Source organism: Mustela erminea, chromosome 13, assembly GCF_009829155.1.
Source record: "Mustela erminea isolate mMusErm1 chromosome 13, mMusErm1.Pri, whole genome shotgun sequence".
Classification (NCBI taxonomy): Eukaryota; Metazoa; Chordata; class Mammalia; order Carnivora; family Mustelidae; genus Mustela; species Mustela erminea.
The window spans coordinates 24,495,171-24,518,793 of NC_045626.1; the positions used below are offsets into that span (position 1 = coordinate 24,495,171).

At 44.6% G+C, this 23,623-nt stretch overlaps 1 protein-coding gene and 3 non-coding genes across 5 annotated transcripts; all 4 read left to right on the plus strand.

Annotated features, from left to right (window-relative positions):
* The first annotated feature begins 19,371 nt into the window (after positions 1-19,371).
* Positions 19,372-23,600, plus strand: RPL17 (ribosomal protein L17). Of its 2 annotated transcripts, none has more exons than XM_032310428.1 (7): positions 19,372-19,430; positions 20,172-20,224; positions 20,307-20,347; positions 21,283-21,417; positions 21,663-21,761; positions 22,561-22,752; positions 23,527-23,600. In XM_032310428.1, exons 2-7 carry the CDS (start codon positions 20,185-20,187, stop codon positions 23,572-23,574), a joined length of 555 nt encoding a protein of 184 aa, XP_032166319.1. In that variant the 5' UTR covers positions 19,372-19,430; positions 20,172-20,184; the 3' UTR covers positions 23,575-23,600. The 2 variants fall into 2 exon arrangements, with proteins under 2 accessions (XP_032166319.1, XP_032166320.1); XM_032310429.1 differs by lacking the exon at positions 19,372-19,430 and adding an exon at positions 19,681-19,702.
* Positions 20,024-20,089, plus strand: LOC116572557. The gene has a single exon (XR_004278406.1). It is a non-coding gene; the product is annotated as a small nucleolar RNA SNORD58 (small nucleolar RNA).
* Positions 20,434-20,498, plus strand: LOC116572558. Its single transcript, XR_004278407.1, has one exon. It is a non-coding gene; the product is annotated as a small nucleolar RNA SNORD58 (small nucleolar RNA).
* On the plus strand, positions 21,517-21,582 carry LOC116572556. Its single transcript, XR_004278405.1, has one exon. It is a non-coding gene; the product is annotated as a small nucleolar RNA SNORD58 (small nucleolar RNA).
* Positions 23,601-23,623: the final 23 nt, after the last annotated feature.

The following is a 23,623-nucleotide window of genomic DNA, read 5'->3' on the forward strand; positions in this document are numbered from 1 at the left end:
CATCCATATATCTCTGAGAGAATTCCCAAGAAATAGGAGTAGAAGGCAGGCTCACTTTCCACCATATACCTTTCTAGACTTTTTGAATGCCTACATTCCTATTTGAAAATACAAATAAACTGGGGAGCCTGGGTGGCTCAGTCAGTTAAGCATCTGACTCTTGATTTCAGTTCAGGGCTTGATCTCAGGGTCATGAATTCAAGCATTGGGCTCCATGCTGGGCATGGAGTCTACATAAGATTTTAAAAATTTTTTAGATTTAAAAAAGAAAAGAAAATAGGGACCCCTGGGTAGCTCAGTTGGTTAAGCATCTGCCTTTAGCTCAGGTCATGATCCGAGGGTCCTGAGACTGAGCCCTGCATTGGGCTCCCTGCTCAGTGGAGAGTCTGTTTCTCCCTCTTCCTCTGCCCCTTCCTCTGCTTCTGCATCCTCTCTCACTCTAAAAAATGAATTAAAATCTTTAAAAAAAAAAAAAAGAAAGAAAGAAAGAAAAGAAAATATAAATAAATAAATAGCCATGACAAAGGAAAGGGGTGAAGAGAAGCTACTCCACCACTCCCTTCCTTCCGAGTCAGCTCTGCCTTCCCTTCCCAGATAGGATGGTTAGTTTTAACATGTCAACTTAGCTGGCCCAAGGTACCCAGGTACCTTGGTCAAACATTATTCCAGATGTTTCTATGAAGGTATTTCTTACATGAGACTAACATTTAGATCAGTAGACTGAGCAAAACAGATTACCCTCTGTAATTAGGGTGGGCCTCATCTCATCAGGAGAAGGCTCTGAGAGGAAAAAGGCTGAGACTCTTTGAGGAAGAGCCAATTCTGCCAGCAAATGATCTTTGGACTGAACTGCAGTTCTTCCCTGGCTCTCCAGCCTGCCATCCTATGCTGCAGATTTTGACTTGCCAAGTCTCCATCATTGTGGGAACCGAATCCTTAAAATAAATAGATCTCTCTCACACACACTATGTATCTAGTCAAGAAATAATCCATAGTCAAGAAATAATCCTGCTTTAAGTTCTATCAGCTACCATATATATGTGCTATTGGTTCTGTTTCCCTGGAGAACTCTGACTTGAGGTCTTGAGGGAATCTCTGAGGCCAGGCTTCTACAAAGGCCGATGAGCAGACATTTGCCGCCTGGCAGGGAGAGGGCAGGGAATGACCACCAACGTCCCGCTGAGGGGGCAGAGCTGAAAGAAATGCCCATCCTCTCTCAGCATGTGGGTCAAGCCTTCCTGGGGTCCTCCCACAGACACTGGGGATATTCCCTGAGCATTAGCGGATAGGTTTCTTCAAATCTGAATTTCTTCGAATCCTGAATCTTCCTCATGATCTGTCATTTGCTTTTCCTCTCTTGCTCTCCAAGTCTTTTCCCTTCTGGGTCTTCTCTGTGAACAAGGTTACATCAACAGGGCAAAACAAAGATGAAGGTGGTGCTGGTCACTGTTTCCTCCCCGGGCGCGATCCTATTGGCCTCAGTTCAGTTCCCTGTCGTGCCCTCTGAGACCAGCACATTCTGCCCCGGGGGAGAGGAGAGCCAATCAGCTGGCTACTTTGTCTCAAAGAACCAAATAAAAAGTTTAACCATTTTCTCCCAGCTGTTATTGTTTGGCCAAATAAGACCAAGCAATTCAAGTCAAGATGATTGGAAATGACATGTATAGATACCCTGCTTTTCTCTCCCTTCCCAACTCGGGACACGCTGAATTATTCATCCAGACTGTGTTATTCATTCTTCATTTCACCATGAAAGGGGGCATAAAATGATCTCAAACCTAAGGTCCTTACATCGGGGGGTCCCTTTAAAATAAGTCTCCCTCCACGGGTCCAGGCACTCAATCCACAAAGACCGAGCACAGTCTATGATTAAGGCATCACCCTAGGCACTGAAAGAATTCAAAGGAGCAGAAAAAGAGCTTATGTACAAGAGGATTAGATGAAGCACACACATAAACAGATCATAAACTAGTAAAGCGGTATAAGGCTAAGTAAGTGACACAGCAGAGGGAGGCATTCACTGTGAGCTGGAGGGGCTCTGAAGGCTTGGGCACCAGTGATGGACAAGAGTCGAGAATAATCCCGCTCTAACGTCTGTTATATCATTTAATCCCTATAGCTACCCAGCAGGGTGGGTTGTTCCGGCAGGTCTCCCACTGTCCTGGTGGGTGAGTCAACAAGCATTTCCTGCCACACACCAGGAATGAAGGTTCAGAGAGGTCAGCTGCTTGGGCCCACGGGGATCCTGCACATCAATGCGAGAATTGGGGCTGGACCGAGATTTCCCAGCACCCTTGTTGGCGCTCTGCTCACTACATGGGAGAAACAGACAAGGCTTCCCAGGCAAGGGCATCCACAGACACAAAGGCCCAGAGGCACAAAGAGAGAGTGGACAGACCAGGCCCCCTGGTAAAAGGGGAGAAAAAAAAGGGTTCACTCCCCAACTCCATAGGACACGCACACACACATGGTCTCCTTATTTTCCTCAAATTACACTCTGCCTCAGAGACTATGATCAGCAACAAAGAATGAATCAGCTATCAGTTGAATCAGGATCCGAAAGGGCAGCTTTGACCTATAGGCCCTTTACCCCCCCAAAGGATTCCAGCTCCAAGCCCATTCAGCAATTAATATGATGATACAAAAGCTTCCACTTGGGCTAACTTTATGTCAGAAACTCCTAGAGGAAGTAATAGTAATACTATTCAGCAAAATAAATAAATAAAAGGAACTCTATTATTTATGCAAAGTTACGCACATTGTTCCAGAACTGATAACATTTGGCACAATTGCAGCTACACACAAAGAATTATCAGCGAGACAAGGAATTTGTTCTAGGAGCAGTAAATAATGGGGTGAGGTGTTCACTTCAGCTCACTGGCCTTGGGCTTCCAACTGGACAAGACTCTGCCGTGGGGTGACCAGCTCAGATACAGTGTAACTTGCAACCCCGGCTGATGCAAGAAGGAAAGGACTGAGGGTGACCTGCCAAGAGATACTGGACAGTGGCCTCCACTTTCTCCTCCTTGGTTGGTCAACCTCCTTATCTGCACAGTCAGAATAATAAAGTCTAAAAAAAGTGTCTTTGAAGGCCTCCGAGGGCACAGCCACATGGGAACGACTTCTGTCATCATCTTGACCTTTCCTTCTGGGCAGACATCGGTGGGGACAAGGAGAAGCATCCTGGGGGCCTCTTCAAGGGATCTACAGACCTGGACAGAGCCACATGCAGAGTGAAGTTCAACCTCTTCTGGAATTTCTCCTCCAGCTGGCTGCTGGGGTCTGCAATGTCCACCTTTAACATCCTTCAGGAGATACAGTTTCCCCTGTAAAGATCTCCCCTGGGAGATCTCAACTCCCAGCTGGCAGATTCCCATCCAGTGATGGAACTCCCCCCGGTGTCCAGGACACGCTCCATGCTGCCAGGGACGCCAGCTGAACTCAAGTAATGAAGGGAACAGGCCACTTCCGGAGGCAGCCAGCTGAGTCTACTGAGGTCTCCGGAAGTGGTAGAAATTCTTTATTTGCGGTGAAATCTATTCCTGACAATTTCCAGTATTGATTTCAGTTCTGTCTATACCCTCATCTAAGTGGCAACCCACGTTCCAGAAGACTGTTGGTATGAGAACCCCCTCTGATCTGATTCTTCTCCGATCCAAGTCAAACACCAGCAGTTTACCTGTGTAACACAGCAGCCATGAGCTTCCAATGGGATGGGCCATGTTTGGAATCCCTCATCTGCTACTTTCTGTCCAAGTGCACACTGGCAATGTACTTAATATGCTAATCCTCCTTCTCTGCCTCCTGCATAATGAGACTAGAAATGCCCACTTCTAAAAGGCTGGGGTAGACAGACTGAGATGTCCCCTGTGACACCGACCCCTGGTCTCGCGCCTTTGTGCAATCTCTTGTGCAATCGCCCTCCCTTGAGTATGGGGCAGGACGCATGACCCAAAGTGTGCAATACGGCAAGGGGATAGGATATTACTTCCATAATTATGTTACATAAGAGTCTAACATCCGTCTTACTAATGGACGCTACCCTTGTCGGCTTTGATGAAGCAAGCCACCATGTGGGTGAGGCCCACATGGCAAGGGACTGAGGGCAGCCTCTGCCCAAGAACAAACTGGGAACTGATGATGGCCTCCAGGGCTCACCAGTGAGAAACGGAGGCCCTCCACGACAGTCAGCCAAGACCCAAATCTTGCCAACAACCGGGTGAACTTGGCAGATCCTCTCCCAGTCAAACCTTCAGATGAGAACCCAGACCTTGATTGCAGTCTTTTTTTTTTTTTTTAAAGATTTTATTTATTTAACAGAATGAGATCACAAGTAGGCAGAGAGACAGGCAGAGAGAGAGGAGGAAGCAGGCTCCCTGCTGAGCAGAGAGCCCGATGCGGGGCTTGATCCCAGGACCCTGGGATCATGACCTGAGCTGAAGGCAGAGGCTTTAACCCACTGAGCCACCCAGGTGCCCCCCTTGATTGCAGTCTTAAAGAGAATCCAACTTTGCCTGTATTCCTGACACAAAGAAACTCTAAGATAATACATGTGTTGCTCTAAACCATTGAATTTGTGGTATTGTTACGCAGCACTAGAAAACGGACACTCTTGAGATGCCCTGGGATGATAGAAGCAAAATTCTCAGCCAGTGCTTAGCGTATGATAAGTAACTGTTCAGTTATCGGTAGGGCTGGTTGTTTTTCTTCCCCCGTTTACTGCTCTGCATCTAACACCTCGCAGAACCAACACCTCCATCCATTTCCCTGGAATGGAACCACCGTCCTCAGAGTCTTTCTAGTTTATCACTAATCTTCAAAACATACTTGTGACCTAGAATCCTTCATGTTAAGGAAGTGCCTTTCCAGGGGTGCCTGGGTGGCTCAGTGGGTTGGGCCTCTGCCTTCTGCTCGGGGTGTGGTCTCAGGGTCCTGGGGTCGAGCCCCACGTCAGGCTCTCTGCTCGGCAAGGGGCCTGCTTCCCCCTCTCTCTCTGCTTGCCCCTCTGCCTACTTATGATGTCTGTCTGTCAAATAAATAAATAAAATCTTTAAAAAAGAAGAAGAAGAAGAAGAAAAGAAGTGCCTTTCCAGAGCTCTATTGAAAGGTACCTGCATTCCTTAGCTGGGAAGGGCCCTTGGGTAGCGGGTGGTGGGGGGGTAGTATTGTCTTCACATGAGCCTGCTGCCACCCTGGAAAGGTGCTCTGAGGGAAAGAGCACAGTTTTTTGTTTGGTTGGTTGGTTGGTTGGTTGGTTGGTTTTGTTTGTTATGTTTGGAGCATGGAGCGTGGAGCAGCCCCTGGGAAGGTCAGATCCGGAACAGGCCCTGTCTGGGAGGGCTTCCTAGAGGAACAGCATCCAAACATGTGACCAAGGCAGAGAACTCAAGAAAGGGGAGCACACTGACCTCAGGGGCCCTGTCTGAGGACGCAGCATCCAGACTTTAATATCTCATCATCATCAGACCCAGAACTTTTGGCTTCCGGCTCTGCGCTCAGCCTGGCTGGACCACCCGTGTTAGTGCACAGAACCCTGGTACGTCACTAACTTGGGTCTGGGCTTAAGAGTCTTAGAGGCAGGGAGCACCTCTTCTGTATCTCTGTATGTTCTTCATCTAGCACGATACTCACACATCCTAGGGGCTAACTAAATTGTAGCAAACTGAACTATGGGAGGAAGAAGTCTCAGTGGCTAGTCTTTGGAGAACGCTAATGGCAGAGAGGGGAAGACAGGGCAGTAAAGAGTTGAGGGAAGAGGAGGAGAAGTTGGGTATGTCTAAAGACAGAGCGGGATGCTGCGGATGCTGAAGCAGGGAGTGGGGGCGGGCTAGGGAGAAGCAAGCCTTGGGAAGGTTAAAAGGCTCTGAAGTGAGGAGGCTAGACAGGCACAGGGTCTCCTGCAGGTCATGAAGTAGGGGACAAGCCTTCCTCCAGGAGTGAAAGGGCCCCCCACCCCCAACCCTGGGAACTGGGGAAAGATAAAGAGCTCCGGACTAGCAGCAGAGACAATGGCTTTCACATGTCCCAGGACAGGAGCCCCATCCAGGCACAGTTTTCTGGTATGTATCAGACCTTATGGCTCAACATTTAATTTTGAAATAATGTGGCCACTACAGAAATCACCCTGGGGAAGAGATGGGTGTGAGACCTTCTGTTTGACTTTTTAAATACTGTTTTGATTTGTTGAAAAAGATGAATGTATATTCCCTGTTTTTAGCATTGAATTCATAAATTTAAAGAAGAAAAAAACTGAAAAATTTGTCTAGAGAATGTCACATGGGCAAAACGAAAAGAAGTCCCCTTCAAAAACAGAGGGGAGCAAAAGCCACACACTTTATCCAGGTGCCTTACAAAAGGCCCTCACCACCAGGAAGACCACAAAGCAAGAAATGTCAGGACAATATTTTTTATTTGTGCAGTTGGGCAAGTTAGGGATCACTTTCTGTTACACAGACAGCAACAGAAGAATGTTTCTTCCTCTGGGTAATGAGAGGGTTGGGCTCAAAGACTTCATCAGACCCTTCCAGCTCTAATGGTCTCCCTGCCTTTGAGTGAGTTTTGCTTGGTTAGGTATTACAAGTCAGTACAGTTTCCCTCTAAGCTGCAGGGTTTCCCAGAGTGAGTCTTTATCATTCTTTCTCCTTGCTTTCCCACTGCCCCCCACCCTACCCCGAACCCCACTCTCTGCCCACTCAGAGCCTCATCTTTGAAAAACTTTAAAATCAGCGCAGTTTGGAGGAAATACAGAGTTCATTAGATCAAAGTCATATTTACATGGCAAGGTAAACAGAACTTGCTACCCCACAGTCTGCCCACGAAATGATGGAGAAAAGCTTTACCCAATGCTGAGCTGGTGCCATCTAGTGGCCATGATGTCACTCAGCCAGCCCACAACAGAAGGCACCCTTCAAAAAGTTTTTGTGAACCATATTAAGGTTTTTATCCAAGCTAGCCCTTGGCAAAATTGTGAAATCGAAGACACATTTTTCCCATTGTCCCCTTTCTGGAATTCTCCCCCAGGACAGGCAGGCGTAATGGAGAGAACAAACACTGGAGTCAGGCCAACCCAAGTCATGTGCATCCCGTGCCACCTATTAGCTATAGGATCCACGGCAACTTGCGAAACTTCCCTGGGTCTCAAGTCTATCTTCTGCAAAATGTGGGCATTACAGTCTTCCTTACAAAGTCATTGTGGGGAAAAAGTGTGATGAAATGTGCCCAGCATTCAGCGTGCTGTAAATGCACCCTAAGTATTAGCTCCATTCCCAAGTCCATCATTATTTTTGAAATGGGAGTGAAAAACATAAATACTGAGCTCCAGTCCCTAGCAGTAGCAGGAAACAACCATGTGCAGAGAGCTCACCAGACGAGGCTTTGAGAAACTCGATAGATGTGGGCAAATTAACAAGGGATGTGGAAACCTCCAGAAATCTCACAACAACAGAGAGAAGTTTCCACACCCAGGACTGAGGGGACAAGGAAAGGAGAAACTATAAGGGACCCCAGGGGTGTGTGAGCCTGGGAGGAGGGGCAGTCTGGCAGGGGCTGTAGTCTGAGAGGGAGAGAACCTCCCCAGAACCTGGTGCCAAGAGAGCAAAGGAGCTGGGAAGAAATAGCCTGACCTCTTTCCCCCTGACCTCCCAACTTCTGCCCATGCTCATCTCTGGCCACAGCCGATGAGAAGTCAGCTGACTCAGAGGCCTGGGTCCCCAGGCTGACTGACGGTAGGCTCCGCCTTATGGGACTCAGAGCAGGGCACAGACACCAGAGAATAGATCTGAGGGAGACACCCAGAGGATAAGCACTACAAAATGTCATAGAGGAAATCCTTGCTTTGGGAAAAGTATCAGATCAGGTGATGTCCAAGGATACACTGTAAGGAGAAAGGAAAAAAGAAGGAGTGAACCAACGTTAACCAAATATCTATTTTATGCTATTCACACTGTCTTCTAACTTTCTCTTATAACTTTCTCAGCAACCCAGTACAATTGGCTTTGTGATCTTTCTTTTTATGGATGAAGGAGCAAAGCTCAGCAAAACTAAACAACTGGCACTGAGACAGCCAGCAGGGAAGTAGTGGAACTCCATCCCCAGTTACTGGATGCCAGGATCCCTGTGGGTGATCTCCTCCGCCCCCCTGGTAGCTCTGGGAGGTACGGAAAAGATGGACCAGACAGCAAAGAGGAGGGGGCAGCAGTCCACCATCCTGAGAAGCAAAGAAAAGGTCTCTGACCCCTGAATAAGAGATTAATTTTCCTTATTGTCATGGAAAGAATTCCCCTTTCCTGGCAAATAAAGCCCATTTCTAAGTGAAGTTCAAACAGCACTGGAAGGAGGTTTAGTCTGAGGACAGCAGAGTAAACGTCTGCCAAGGGATTAAGACTCTCCTCCCTTGGCTGTCCAGGGGCCCAGGAGCCAACCCACTGAAAAGTATTATACAAAGCGCCAGGGAGATGGATGACAATGCTAAAAGACAGAACATTGAATATTCACGAGTAAAAAAAAATCCCCAAAGACATTGTTTTCTGAGAAAATGGTCAGACTAATCCATATTGGCCAACTGAACAACCAAGGCCCACAGATTTTTTTTTCCCCAAGAGATTTATAGTGTCAACTAAAAACAGTTGTCTGGACAAACTGTCAGACTCCCACAGGGCCCATTTGACGTCTTGACTTGTCAGGTCAGAGAGGAGAATGGCCACTACTTTGAAACGCTGAGGGTTTGTGGTTTCCTGTTGCTCCCTGGAGATCTACATGTAAGTGAAATCCCAGAGGTCGCCATTACAGAGAAGCCAGTAGAAGGTCTTGGGGGAGTGGTTTTTCAGTCATGTTTGAGGAGCCCAAAGGCCTTTGCTCAGACGCGCCCACCTTCTTCACCTTTGCCAAACTCAAGACCTCGTGCCTAAATATCTGCTAGTTTTTCTGGGGCTCTGCTACAGTTCAGTCTGGGGTTCCTGGCCTCCCCAAATCATCCAGCACCTCAGAGCCAGAATAATTCTCCTCAACCTGCTTTTGTTAGGTCCCTCCTGAAGAAAGCAGGCAACAGTAGATGGAGAAGGTGGGAGTGTGGGCCAGGCCCTGAGAGCCTTGCAAAAGCTGGAGTGAAGTTTCAGACCCAGTCATTAAATGGAGTGCCCCGAGGCAGGATGGGGAAGGGAGCCAGGGGGCGCCAGGAAATTTGGAGGTCACTGGTAAGCAGTCGGGAAGGCAGGAACATGCGGAACTGGCAGCTGGGATGGAATAAAAGAACATAGACATTGAGGGTAGATACGGGTTCAAATCCCCACCCAGCCCCTTTGAACCTTGCTTTTCTTATCTGTAAAATAAAACAATAATGCCTTCTGTGGTGGACACTTGAGATGTTTCTCTTCAGGAACGAAGGACCTTCTCCATCCTGAGGATGAGCTGAAGAAAATGCCTCACCCAAGGTCACATCTCCTTTCTGGGGAAGCCCACATCCAGTGACTAATCCATGGGTGGTACAGAACTCCAGCCCCCACTCAACTTGGGACAACTATGAAGGAACGTCTAGCTCCAGAGTTCCCCTAGGTGGGGTTGGGGTGCTGGCGGAAGCCTTCACTGGGACGCATCACAACCTACTTGGTCCTCTGATCAGTCCTACCTCCTTTCCATAACATTGAATCCATGAGCACCACTTAATCTCTGCCTCAGACTCTGCTTCCTGGGAAGAACCATCTGGGACACCCCCCTCATCCATTCAGGAGGTTCCAGAAAGCAGCAAGTGTAAAGCATCTAGTCACAACACCCAGCATAATGAATGTCAACCTCTTTCCCTTCTCCAAATTTTTTTTTCAAATTTTTATTTAAATTCTAGTTCATTTACCTACAGTGCGATATTGGTCTCAGTAAAACCCTTCTCCCGATTTAACCCAGCTGGACCCAGTACGTGGTCAGCCAAACCCTTAAAGGCTACTGTAACATTTATTCAACCAGTATTGACATGATCCCTCTGCCACAAAACTTTCATGGTGTCACGGAACACGGTCTGCAACTCAACATAAGATCTGAACACCTCGGGCGCCTGGATGGCTCAGTTGGTTGAGAGACTGTCTTCAGCTCAGGTCATGATCCTGGAGTCCCAAGACTGAGCAGAGGGCCTGCTTCTCCCCCTGACCTTCCCCCTCTCATGCTCTCTCTCTCTCTCTCTCTCATTCTTTCTCTTTCTCAAATAAATGAAGTCTTAAAAAAAAAAAAAAAAAGATCTGCACACCTCTTCAGGGCGTGATTCCTGGTTCATTTTACGACATCACCTACACTGTGTTCACTCCTTTATAGACTGTGTCTGTGTCTTGCTGTCTTCCTCATTAGACAGTGGACTGTCCCTTGGCATTATTATACACAGATGGTGCATGACCCCCCTGTATAGGCAGCACCTTCTTGGCCAAATGGATTCATGATGTCAGAAAGAAAGAAATTGTTAAAAATCCATGGTTTGGCCGCTCAGTCTGTGGCACCTCCTTAAGGCAGCTCTGTGAGACTAATGCCCTCCCTGTTGGGATGCCTGAGTGCCTCACTTGATTAAGCATCTGCCTTCTGGCTCAGGTCATGATCCCAGGGCCCCCTGTTCAGCGGGGAGCCTGCTGTCCCTCCCGCCACTCATGCTCACTCTCTCGCTTTCAAATAAATAGGTAAAATCTTAAAAAAAAAAAAAAAAGACAACTAATGCCCACAGTCATTTAGAAGTACTGCAACTTCTAAAAAGAAGACTAATACTAAAAAATAATAAAGAAAGAAAAGAACACCTATTACACATGTATAACTACAAATTTTCATAAACTGGGTTAGTACACAGGTGAAGAAACTGTGTAACCAGCACCCAGATCAAGAAACAGAACCTCACCAGCACCCACCATCAGAAGCCACCTTGTACCTTCTTCCAGGCATCTTGCCCCCTCCAGAGGCCACCACGAGGCTGATTGCTTACAGAAAAGATTAATTATCTCTTTTATGTAAACGAAGTCTTATAATATAAATACAATATTTATAAAATAAATACAATCATACTCTCTTTGTTAAAGATTTTTATTTACTTGTGATTACTTGTTATTATTTACTTGTGTGAGTTAGAGGGAGAAGTAGAGAGAATCGAAAGCAGATCCATGCAGAGTGCCCAGCCTGACGTGGGGCTCGATCTCACGACCCCAAGAGCTGAAACCAAGAGTTGCCGCTTAACTGACTGAGCTCCCCAGGCGCCCTGCAATCATACTCTTCTGTGACTGCTTTCACTCAACACTATGTTTGTTAAGCACATCCCTGATTTTACATCCCATTGGGATATTCCCTGCTGTAATTTAGAAAGTATTTCCCATATCCTAAAACAATGCCCTCCGTGAAGACGGGGTACTAAACTACTGCTGGAAAAGTACCCCAAAATGTCCACAACTTTGCAACAGAATTAGATAGGATGAAATGCTATGAAAAAGGTTCTTTTTAAAAAAAGAAATCCATAACATGTCATGCTGTTAACCTAGGACATCCTTCTCTGAAACACAGTAATTTTCTGTTTGACAGGTACTAATGTAGCACTTCCCACGTCCCAGGCACTGTTCTAAGTGCTCTACCAATAGGAACCCGTTTAATCCTCCTGACAGCTCTGCAAGGGAGGCTCTATTATCATCATTCCTATTTTACAGATAAGGAAAGATAAAGATAGGGAAACTGAGATGCAGGAAACTTATGTAACTTTCTCCAGGTCAAACGGCTAGTGAATGGCAGCCCTTGCCAAGGCGGCAGGAGACATTTGAAACTAGAAGTCCAGCTCCAGTGTCTATGCCCTTAAACACCACACTATGAAACATTCGAGATAATGCTGACAAAACTGAACTGAATGCTATGACCCTTGCATATTTAGGTGTATTAGGAGTACATTCCTTCTTATGTTCCTTGCTGTGGGAAATCAGTCTTGCATTTTGCAATGCCTTCAGAATCATCTGCTGCAAAAACTTCTACTACCTTCTACTGCCAGATACTCTTCCTTCTGACCACAAGTCCCAAATTGCTCCGGATCTTATTATTATCCACTTGCAAGGTTGATCCTAGAACCCTCCAAGTCTCTGACTCTGAAAATCACATTAATTGGGGCCCACGCTCCCGGAAGTATTCTGTAAATGGCCTCTCTCCAAAATCCCTCGGGTGGTTTAAGAGAACGGGATTACAAGGACATCTGCCTCACAGGGTCTTTGAGAAGACCGTCAAAGTTTGCTCAGTGAGAAAACCCACGTAAAATGCTTGAAACTACGCCTGCTCTTGCCAAGTGCTGTCGAACGTCAACCAAGTTTCTTCCCATCACCGTTTCTGTAAAACTGCAGGCACCCACGCCATCTCCAAGTCCTCTCCCGCTACCAGTGATGATGTGCTCCTGCCTTGCTCTTGGGACACTTACGCTCCAGATCCAACTCCACTCTCCTTTGCAAGATCTTAGCTCTTAAAATTATGCCTTCTTTTTCGCAGAGTCAGTTTCTCCTCTCAGCTGGAGGACTCACAGCTGTGTACCTCTTTCCAGTGTCTCCCATCTTCTCGACTCTTCCCTCAATTAACATATGATCAAGAGAGCATTGCAAATCAATAGGGAAAACAAAGATGATTGGACAAAGAGAAAAAGGTATTTCAAGCTTTACAGCAGTTGGAGACAAGATTCGAACATGAAAAATAAAACCGTGTAGTCTCTCCCAAATGAGAGAATTTCTTAAAATGATCAGAGTAGAGAAGGTTTTTCTAACACAAAACCATAAAAGAAAAAAAAATGACAAATTTGAAAACATAGAACTAAAGCATTTTGGGCAAAGTGAAAAGCACCATAAACAAAGTCAAAGTACAAATTACAAAGGGTGGGGGGGTGTTGAGGGTGAATGGATATTTGAAACTCTTTTTGTTGTTGTACATCTGAGATTGTATTTCTTCTTTGGGGTTAGGGTTGAAGGGAAACAGGTTTTAGCTGAGAAACTTTTTTGCTAAAATTGTGTCTTGAGAGTTTTAAGTAAGTAGCAGAAGGAGGGGAAGATAAGTAATCATGTCAACTGGGCGTAAAGTTGCTACCTCATTTCCATGTCCGCCCCAACGACTTCCTGTCCCAAACCAGATTACAATAAGGACGGGAACTAGTCTCTGTATTTTGCAGGTTAATGAGCTACACTGGAGTGGGTGCCACCCCAGGTTCCCAAGAAGGAGGGACACATACAGGTTCGTTCTACTTAGGCAACCGCTCTCTGGAAGCTTCCAGATCTGGACAGAGGCTGTAACTGGACGATCCCAAGGCCACGGGGAGAAGAGCCGACACACCCTGTTGCTTTGGGCAGGGAGTTCACGTCTACCAACTAGCGGGGGGTGGGGGGGGCAGCGGAGGGGGGACCTTCAGAAAAGGCAGGGGTGGGGGGTTGCGTGTGTATGTCTAGCACCCTTTCACACACCCCCACCTCCCCCATACACCCCCACCCTCCCTCACCTTCCCTTACCTCCCTACCTTTCCACACCCCCATCCACCCACCCCCACCCCTACCCCCACCCCCACCAAGGGACAAATGGATAACCCCTTAGTGTATAAAGAGATTCTACAAATTAAAAAGAAAAAGATCATCAACACAGTAAAAAACAAAGAATATGAACAATTTGCAGAAAAGGAATACAAATGACCTTTAAATACTTTTTATTTATTTTACACCTTTTAATGGCTTTTTGTACACTTTTGAAAAGGTAAAGAGGTAAAAACAAAAGAAAAGAAAAAAGGTAAAGAGGGTTGATAATCCACTGTGTTGTGCAGGCATGGAAAACATTGAGGTACTCACAAACATTGCTAATGAGAATATAAATTTTTCTAAACCTGACAGAGTGCAATTTGACTGTGTATATCAAAGTTACAAATGTGTTTGCACTTTGATCTAACAGTTCCACTTTGGGAAATTTATTCTACGAATAATCTCACATGTGCAAAATGACCTGTATACAGAGCAATTATTCCAGACTTGTTTTTAAAAGCAAAAGTTTGAAAACAAACTACATGTCCATCGGTAGAGATATAAATTATGCTTTGTCCATCCAACAGAATACAATTCCATTTTTCTAAATATTTTATTTATTTATTTGACACAGAGAGATCACAAGTAGACAGAGAGGCAGGCAGAGAAAGAGAGAGGGAAGCAGGCTCCCCACTGAGCAGAGAGCCCGATGCGGGTCTCGATCCCAGGACTCTGAGACCATGACCCGAGCCAAAGGCAGCGGCTTAACCCACTGAGCCACCCAGGCGCCCCCAACTCCTTTTTTTTTAATGAAATAACTTTACATACACTGATGTGGAAACTTTTTCCAAGGTTCCAATATTCCGCAAGGTGTGGAATATTGTATACAGTATGCTATTCTGGGAGCTTTTGTAATTCAAAGAAATTTTTGGAAAGGATATAATGCTGGTATTGGTGGAAGCCTTGAAAGTAGGGAACTGGGAGTTTTGGGGAGCAAAGGTATATCCGTGTGTTGGGGCTTTCATAACAAAGTACCACAGATTGGCAGGCTTAAATAGAAATTTATTTTCTTACAGTCCTGGAAACTAGAAATCCAAGGTCAAGTTGGGATTGACCTTGACCAACCCTGGGATTGAGGCAGGTTGGTTTCTTCTGAGGCCTTTCTCCCGGACTTTGTAGATGTTTCCTCCTCAGTCTGTGTGTGTGTATCCTATTTCCTTCTTATAATAACACTACTCATATTGGATTACTAATCGTACTGGTCATCCATATAAACTCATTTTACTTTAATTACCGGTTTAAAGGTCCTTCATCCAAATACAGTCATATTCTAAGGCTCCAGAGTTAGGACTTCAACATATAAATTCTAGGGGTCACAGTTTAGTCCATAACAGAGGAGAACTTCATTTTCTTATATATCCTTTTGATTCTTTTGAATTAATTATGTGCATGTCTTACAAAATATTTTTTCCTCTTTTTTTTATTAACATATAATGTATTATTTGTTTCAGGAGTACAGGTCGGGGATTCATCAGTCCTACATAATTCACAGCGCTCACCATAGCACATACCCTCTCCAATGTCCAATGTCGCAGCCACCCCATCCCTCCATTACCCCTCCCCTCCAGGAACCCTCAGCTTATTTCCCAAGATGAAGAGTCTCTTATGGTTTGTCTCCCTCTCTGGTTTCGTCTTGTTTCATTTTTCCCTCCTTTCTCTATAGTCCTCTGTCTTGTTTTTCAAATTCCTCACATCAATGAGATTATATGATGATTGTTTTTCTCTGATTAATTGATTTTGCTTAGCATAATACCTTCTAGTTCCATCCATGTCATTGCAAATGGCAAGATTTGGGGTTTTTTGAAGGCTGCATAACACACACACACACACACACACACACACACACACACACACATCTTCTTTATCCATTCATCTGTTGACGGACATCTAGGCTCTTCCCATAGTTTGGCTATTGTGGACATTGCTGCTATAAACATTCGGGTGCACGTACCCCTTTGGATCACTACCTTTGTATCTTTGGGGTAAATACCCAGTAATGCAATTGATGGGTCGTAGGGTAGCTCTATTTTCAACTTTTTGAGGAACCTCCATGCTGTTTTCCAGAGTGGCTGCACCAGCTTGCATTCCCACCAACAGTGTAGGAGGGTTCCCCTTTCTCCACATCCTCGCCAACACCTATCGTTTCCTGACTTGTTAATTTTAGCCATTCTGACTGGTACAAGGAGGTTTTTATTTATATTTCCCTGGTGCCCAGTAATGTTGAGCACTTTTCCATGTGTCTGTTGGCCATTTGTATGTCTTCTTTAGAGAAATGTCTGTTCATGTCTTCTGCCCATTTTTTGATTGGATTATTTAGTTCTTGGGTATTGAGTTTGATAAGTTCTTTATGGATTTTGGATACCTAGATAGATATCAGATACCTTTATCTGATATGTCATTTGCAAATATACTTCTCCCATTCTGATGGTTGTCTTCTCGTTTTGTTTACTGTTTCCTTTGCTGAGCAAAAGTTTTTTATCTTGATGAAGTCCCAATAGTTCGTATTTGTCTTTGTTTCCCTTGCCTTTGATGATGTTTCTAGGAAGAAGTTGCTGCGGCTGAGAGGTCGAAGAGGTTGCTGCCTCTTACAAAATATTTTTAAAAGATTCTCTCGTTCTTACATTTCCCTCCAGCTGCTGCCATGTTTCTCTTTTCCCTTTCACAGTAAAATTTCCCTTCTCTTTATTGTCTCCTCTGGCTCCAGTCTGGCTCTCAATCCTACAGCTCTACAAACAGTTGCGCAGAACACCACTGACCTCCTTTCTATAGAATCTACTGGTCACTTTTTTGTCTTTATCCTACTTAACATCACAGCATTGAAAGGAGCTTCTCATAGACTCCATGAGAACCAAATTTTCCTGGTATTCCTCTTTCCTCATTGCTCTTTCTGAGTCCTTTCTTGCTGGTCTATGCCCCTTCCTCAACATCTACATGGTAGAGTGTGTTTTCAACTGTAGACCCTGTATTCTTCTCTATCCACACTCTTGGCCTAGGGCAGAGGCTCCCAAACTTTCCGGGTTCAGAATTTTTCAGTATTCATAGGACAAAAGTAATACCCAACATTTCCATTTCCTAGTTAGTTCCCAAAAGTTAATAAATCTATCCTATTATAAATGTTATATTTATATTTATAGTATATATTTTATATTATATATTATCACATAATATTTTATTTATATCCTTGGTAGCCAACTGAAAAAAATAACATGCATAAAATGAAGAAAAAGATTGTATTTATTTCTTAAACTTACTTTATTCTTAAATAACAATTCATTTGGGGGTGCCTGGGTGGCTCAGTGGGTTAAAGCCTCTGCCTTTGGCTCAGGTCATGATCTCTGGGTCCTGGAATCAAGCCTCACATCGGGCTCTCTGATCAGCGGGGAGCCTGCTTCCCCCTCTCCCTCTCTGCCTGCCTCTCTGCCTACTTATGATCTCTGTCTGTCAAATAAATTTTAAAAATCTTAAAAAAACTTTATTTACTTCTTAAATAATAATTTCTTACTAATGAGATATGTGCATCTTCTGGGCATTGTACAAATCTGCAGACCTTGGGATCCTATTGGACTCCACCATCTTCATTTCCTCTTCATGATGATTTTTACAGAGTAGTTTCTTTTCATCACAGCAACCACAGAAACCCCACCTTTTCAAAGATATAATGGATCAAAAGGAATGTAGTAAATATCCAATGTTGAAATTATGAACTAACTCTAGCAAGTCATTTGCATGATGACTGACCCACATCAAGTATTGTTGTTTCCCTCAAAAATTGAAAATATCCCACAGATATTAGATTTTATAGAATATGAAAAGAAGAAATAATACCGATCCTTCACATGCTCTTCTTCTTTTTTTTTTTTTTTTTTGAATTTTACTTACTTATTTGACAGACACGGAGAGAGCACAAGCAGGCAAAGTAGCAGGGAGAGGGAGGAGAAGCAGGCTCCCCACTGAACAAGGAGCCCGATGTAGTCTCCTTGATCCCAGGACCCTGGGATCATGACCCGAGCAGAAGGCAGTCGCCTAACCAACTGGACCATCCAGGCATCCCCACACACTCTTTCATAAAACAGAGGAGGAAAGATTTCCTGACTCATTCTGTAAAACTAACGTTACCCTAATACCAAAGCTGAAGACATCACAAAAAGCTGTAGTATTGCTGTGAGCAGAATAATGAGAAAGGAAGGAGTCCTCAGGAATACAGCAAGGTGAAGGATACAAGTTAAAAATGTAGAAATTAGTTCTATTTCTACATACTAATGATGAACAACCCAAGAATGAAATTAGAAAATAATCTCACTCAGGGCTCCTGGGTGGCTCAGTCACTAAAGTATCTAACTCTTGGTTTCAGCTTAGGTATATCATGATCTCAGGGTCATGAGATTGAGCCCCCCCACCAACTCAGGACAGTGGGCTCCGTGCTCAGGAGGGAGTCTCCTTCTCCCCCTCTCCCTCTGCCCCCACCCATTCATGCTAGTTCTGGTGCGCCCACAGGCACTCTCTCTCTCTTTCTCTCTCAAATAAATAAATAAATCTTTAAAAAATAATAATATCACAATAGTATAAAAAGACTAGTGTTGCCTGGGTGGCTCAGTGGGTTAAGCCTCTGCCTTCTGGCTCAGGTCATGATCCCAGGTTCCTGGAATCAAGCCCAGCATCAGGCTCCCTGCTCAGGGGAAAGCTTGCTTCTCCCTCTCTCACTTCCTCTGCTTGTGTTCCCTCTCTCGCTGTGTCTCTTTGTGACAAATAAATAAATTCTTAAAACAAAAAAAAAAAAAGAAAGAAAAAGAAAAAGAAAGAAAGAAAGAAATCAATCCTCCCCTTTCCGGTCAACTGATTGTCAATAAAAGTGCCACAGCAATTCAATAAAGACAGTGTTTTCAACAAATGGTGCCAGAAAAATTAAATATCCATTTGCAAAAAGATTAATTTAGACCCTTATGTCAAACAAAACTGAGTCACAAAAACTAATTCAACCCAAATGTAAGAACTTCAACCGGGGAGTAATTTGATGTCTGGGGCTAGCTCAAGCAAGAGACGTGGAGTGGAAATTTAGTTTGGGCGTTCTTAGCCTGCGGATGAAGCATGTGAGGGATGCTCCATCCTCTAACCGGCAATGGGATGGAGTCCAGGAGAGCGATCTGGGACTGGGGTCTCTGGAACCCAGGTCAAGGAACAAAGAGTGCTTAGGGTATTGTCCAGAGTTCTTTCACCTAGAGTTTTAATTTGCTTGGAGTGCCTTCTATTTCAAGGGCGCCATTGGTGGTGTTAGCACTTAGCCTAACACCACCAATGGCGCCCTTGAAAGGGCTAAGTGCTAACACCACCAATGGCTGTGAGGGAATAACCAGATAGATGACTTGGGTGAGAAGAAAGGTAAGATTGCGCCCAAGGGTTTTTCTGCATCATTAGAAGATCGAGAAGTGTCACTCTTCAACCACTGCAGTACAACTGACTGGGTGATATTCCCGCCCCCCTGAGAATTTTCTGATTATTATAATTACATCCCATCCTTTGCATCTTCCTAATTGTCCATTAACTAACCAGTTTTAGGAGTACATGATCACATAATCAAATCTAAAAAATGTTGGAAAATAAATGTCTCGTCTCTATCTAATAATACGTAATCCTGTCCTAGAACTACAACCCTGTTTTTAATTGACTGATATTTAAAATCCATAACTTTAATTCGGGATACCAGAAAAAGGAGAATTTTGAGACATTCCCTAAAAGGGCAATTCATTTACAAACCTTCTAAAACATATTCCACACTCCCTTTCTCCTAGCGCTCCGCCTCCTTTTGAATCACGTTTCTCGGCTGGAAATCTCGCGAGAAATCGAGATCTCATGAATTCTCCCAGGAGCCACCGGGCTTCCTCTTCCTCTCAGCGGCCTGGGGTGAGTGAGTGTTTGCCATGTCTCCGGACTGCCGAATCCCCCGGTCATCGCCGCCATCCTGGCTTCGGTGGCGCTAATGTCCGTGCCCCCGGGAGGAAGGCATCTGCGGCTACTGATTCTTCGCTGAGGGCGATGTCCTTTGGTGCAGGGGGACGTGTCGGAGCAGAAGGCCGCGATGGGCGGGAATGGGGGTGACGAGGGGTACGGGCGGCCTGTCGTCAGTGCGGTTTCTGATTCCGGAAAGCCTGTGTCTTGCGATGAGTGCTGGCCGGGTACGCGGCGCGTGTGTAGCTGCAGCGAGAGAACGTTTTGGGGGGAATTAAAGTCGGGTTGAGCCTTTACCCGTTTGAACGGGTGTTTCAAGTTCGCTGGCGCTTATTGTAATGGCCCAGAAGGACCTGGGGAGACGGCGGCACCCCTAGAGAGGGAGCACCCTGCCATGCCGAGGCGTCCAGTCCTTTTACTCCTGAGGGATCCAGAGCGGGGGTTGAAACGATTTTCCTGCGGAGGGTCAGAGGGCTGCTGGGTCCGTGTCCTTAGTCTGTGTCAGCATTGCCGCAGCCCCTGGTAGATGCCGGGGGAGAAAAGGATGGCCGCGATGATGGCGTTTCTTAGGACACCTTTGGATTAACCGTGAAAACAAGTACTTTCTGAGCGGCCGTTGGTAGGAGTTCATACGTACTTACCCTGCCTCGGTTACAGTAAATACGTGTTGACAGAATTCCTCCCCCTCCCTTCCAGGTGACCTCTGAAAATGGTTCGCTATTCGCTTGACCCGGAAAACCCTACGAAATGTAAGTGAACAATATATTCTTCGTGGGGGCGGGGTAGGAGGAACGAGATACCCAAAATTAACCAAAACTTTCCGTTTTTTAGCATGCAAGTCAAGAGGTTCAAATCTCCGTGTTCACTTTAAGGTATGGGAATCCACTTTTACGGTCTAAGAGTTGTGTCACATGTTCCAGGGCATTCCCCCCCCCCCGCCCCCATTCTGAAAAGGTGACTGCAGTGATGCGTTTCTTAGGACACCTTTGGAATTACCGTGAAAATGAATCCGTTCTGAGCGGCCACCTTTGAGACATTGGCTCTGTAATTGTCAAATAATGAGCACTTCAAGGTTTCTGGAATTTGGTAAAACTACAAGAGAACCACTTAAGCTAGTGTAGAGATCAAAATAATGGGGCACAAATAGTTAGGACATGATGGGGTTAAAACGTACACTTCATAGGAGTTTGGGATTTATTTTCCTGTAACTTCAAGCTAATTCTCCGTGGCTGGCTGGCTGGCTTTCTTTCTTTCTTTAAAGGATTTTATTTATTTATTTGAGAGGGAGAGAATGAGGGCCAGAGACTGAGAGGGGGAAGGCCCAGGGAGAAACAGACTCCTTACAGAGCAGGGAGCCAGATGCAAGACTCATCCAGGGACTCCAAAATCATGACCTGAGCAGAAGGCAGTCGCTTAACCCAGCTAAGCCACCCTCCCTGGCTTTTAATCATAGATTTTTTTTTTTTTTCTTCCCTCACTACATTACCTCAGCCTTGAAGAATGGGAAGTCTTTGGGGCACCTGGATGGCTCAGTTATTAAGCATCTGCCTTTGGTTCAGGTCATGATCCCAGGGTCCTGGTATCAAGCCTCCAGAAGCCTGCTTCTCCCTCTCCTACTCCCACTGCTTGTGTTCCTCTTTCACTGTATCTCTGTCAAATAAATAAAATCTTTTTTAAAAAAAAAAAAGGTGGGAAGCCTTTAATTCTGATTCAGTGTAGACATTTTGAAAAACCTAGAATTGAATGTTTACTTGAAGAACTGTTATCCTTTAACATGGGTAACTCAGTTTTTCCTGTTTATACTTAGAACACACGTGAAACTGCCCAGGCCATCAAGGGTATGCATATCCGAAAAGCCACCAAGTATCTGAAAGACGTAACTTTGCAGAAGCAGTGTGTGCCATTCCGTCGCTACAATGGTGGAGTTGGTAGGTGTGCCCAGGTGAGACTTCTTAGTTGCTATCTGAAATGACATTGTAACAGAACGTGATTGGGTGGGGCAGGAATATTTAGAATCTGCCTTTAATCAGGTTCTTCCTGGTTGCTGTGATGACCAACTTAGGACACCTTTGGATTAACCATGAAAAAAAACCGTGTTCTGAGCAACCTTGGTAAAATAAATTCATCTTGGTTGTAACACTGAATTAAATCGGGGGAATGAGTGATCACCTCTTGGATTTCTTTCAGGCCAAACAGTGGGGCTGGACACAAGGTCGGTGGCCCAAGAAGAGTGCTGAATTTTTACTGCACATGCTTAAAAACGCAGAGAGTAATGCTGAACTTAAGGTACCCAAACCATTAACATCTTTATATGTATACAACCTGGATGGTTGTTCAGTTACTGGTGCTGTTGTCCCAGATTTGTTTCTTTGTCTTGATTTTCTCAGTAACTAAATTTCCCATTAGTTTTTTAATTTAATCTCTACCTCATATTTCCAGAAGACCAAAATTTTGTCAGTGAAGATCTTCAAAAGCATGGTGTTAAATCTTAACTTTTTCCCTATAAGCTTTCCTATATTTTACTCAAGGGTTTATAACGTCTCTAGTACCATAGACAGACATTTTTGGTGATACGACTTACGAATTCACAAAATTTTGTAAATACAAACAGTAGAAATCATTTGGAACAAATAGAGATTGCTTTAGTAGTGGTTAATATCGTTTGCTGCCTATGTTCATAATGGAGAAACATTAAATTTAGTTAATAAAGGGGTCTGTCTCTTCTGTGCATTAGCCATTACCCTTTGCATTTGGAAATCTAGGCCAAATGTAGGTCTGGCTATATATAACCCTTCTAGCTGCTAAACCGCTTGGCTGAAATCCTGTTTTTCATCAAGGCTTAGAAATTGACACTGTTAGATCTCCCCTTAATGACTTTCAGGGAGGCCACTTACAAACTGCATATAGCATTGGGTTTTGATAAGTTACTTAGATTTAAGGAAAGATGCTTAGAATAAAGGTAAAAACAAGTGTTTGACAGTTTCGCTACGTAATTAAGAATTGCCTTGTAAAGGTAAGGACTTGAGCCAGTGATAGGGTTAGTGGTGCTGAGATAAAGGTGTTGATTTTGTTCTCGCTCTTCCAGGGTTTAGATGTCGATTCTCTGGTCATTGAGCACATTCAGGTGAACAAAGCCCCCAAGATGCGGCGTAGGACTTACAGGGCTCATGGTCGCATTAACCCATACATGAGCTCTCCCTGCCACATTGAGATGATCCTTACTGAAAAAGAGCAGATTGTTCCTAAACCAGAAGAGGAGGTTGCACAGAAGAAAAAGGTAAACTGCTCAGTCTTGGTCAGTTTTGTTTGTTTATGATACTGGCTTTTTTGTATTATGTTATATCAGAACTATGTAATTATCTGCTGATGGCCCCACCTACATGTCCATAGCCACTTTAAATGCAATATGGGCAAAAAATGGGCCCTTCCCCTCTTCCTCACCTCTCCAAACTAATCTTGTTTTCAGTAAATGATCAGTTTACTGTTCTTTTCTACTGTTAAGAGTTCTTTAAGCTGGGAACCTGGGAGTGATTCTAGACTCCCTCCCTTCATGCCTAATGAATTTTAAATTGTGTTGATTTTACTGCTTAAATACATTGTTTTCCATTCTTTTTTTTTCTTCTTTTTCTCCTTTAAAATTTCATTTATTTTCTTTTAGAAAGAGTTGGGGGCGGGTGGGGCAGAGGGAGAGACTCTTCAAGCACAGAGCTCCTCTCCAGGTTGGGTCTCATGACCCTGAGATACAGAGCCAAAACTAAAAGTTGGACACTTGACACTTAAACGACAGAGCCACCCAAATGCCCCTATTGTCTTCCATTCTTGTTGCCACTTAGACGTGGTCTCGATGCCTCCAGTCTGCAGCAGACTTCCTGCTTACTCTCATTTCCTTACATCTCTCCCTCCCCCTGTGCCATTTCTCTATGCCAAAAGACTGGACTCCCTTTACATTAACATCTCCTATTTTTCTGAGTTACAACCTACTCCTTTAAGATGTAGTGCAAGTTGCTCCAGGAAACTTGTAACAGACCTTTTATTTTTATTTCTTTCCCAGATATCCCAGAAGAAACTGAAGAAACAAAAACTTATGGCCCGGGAGTAAATTTGCACAGAATAAATGCAAATAAACATAAAAGAGAATGTTGGTTGTA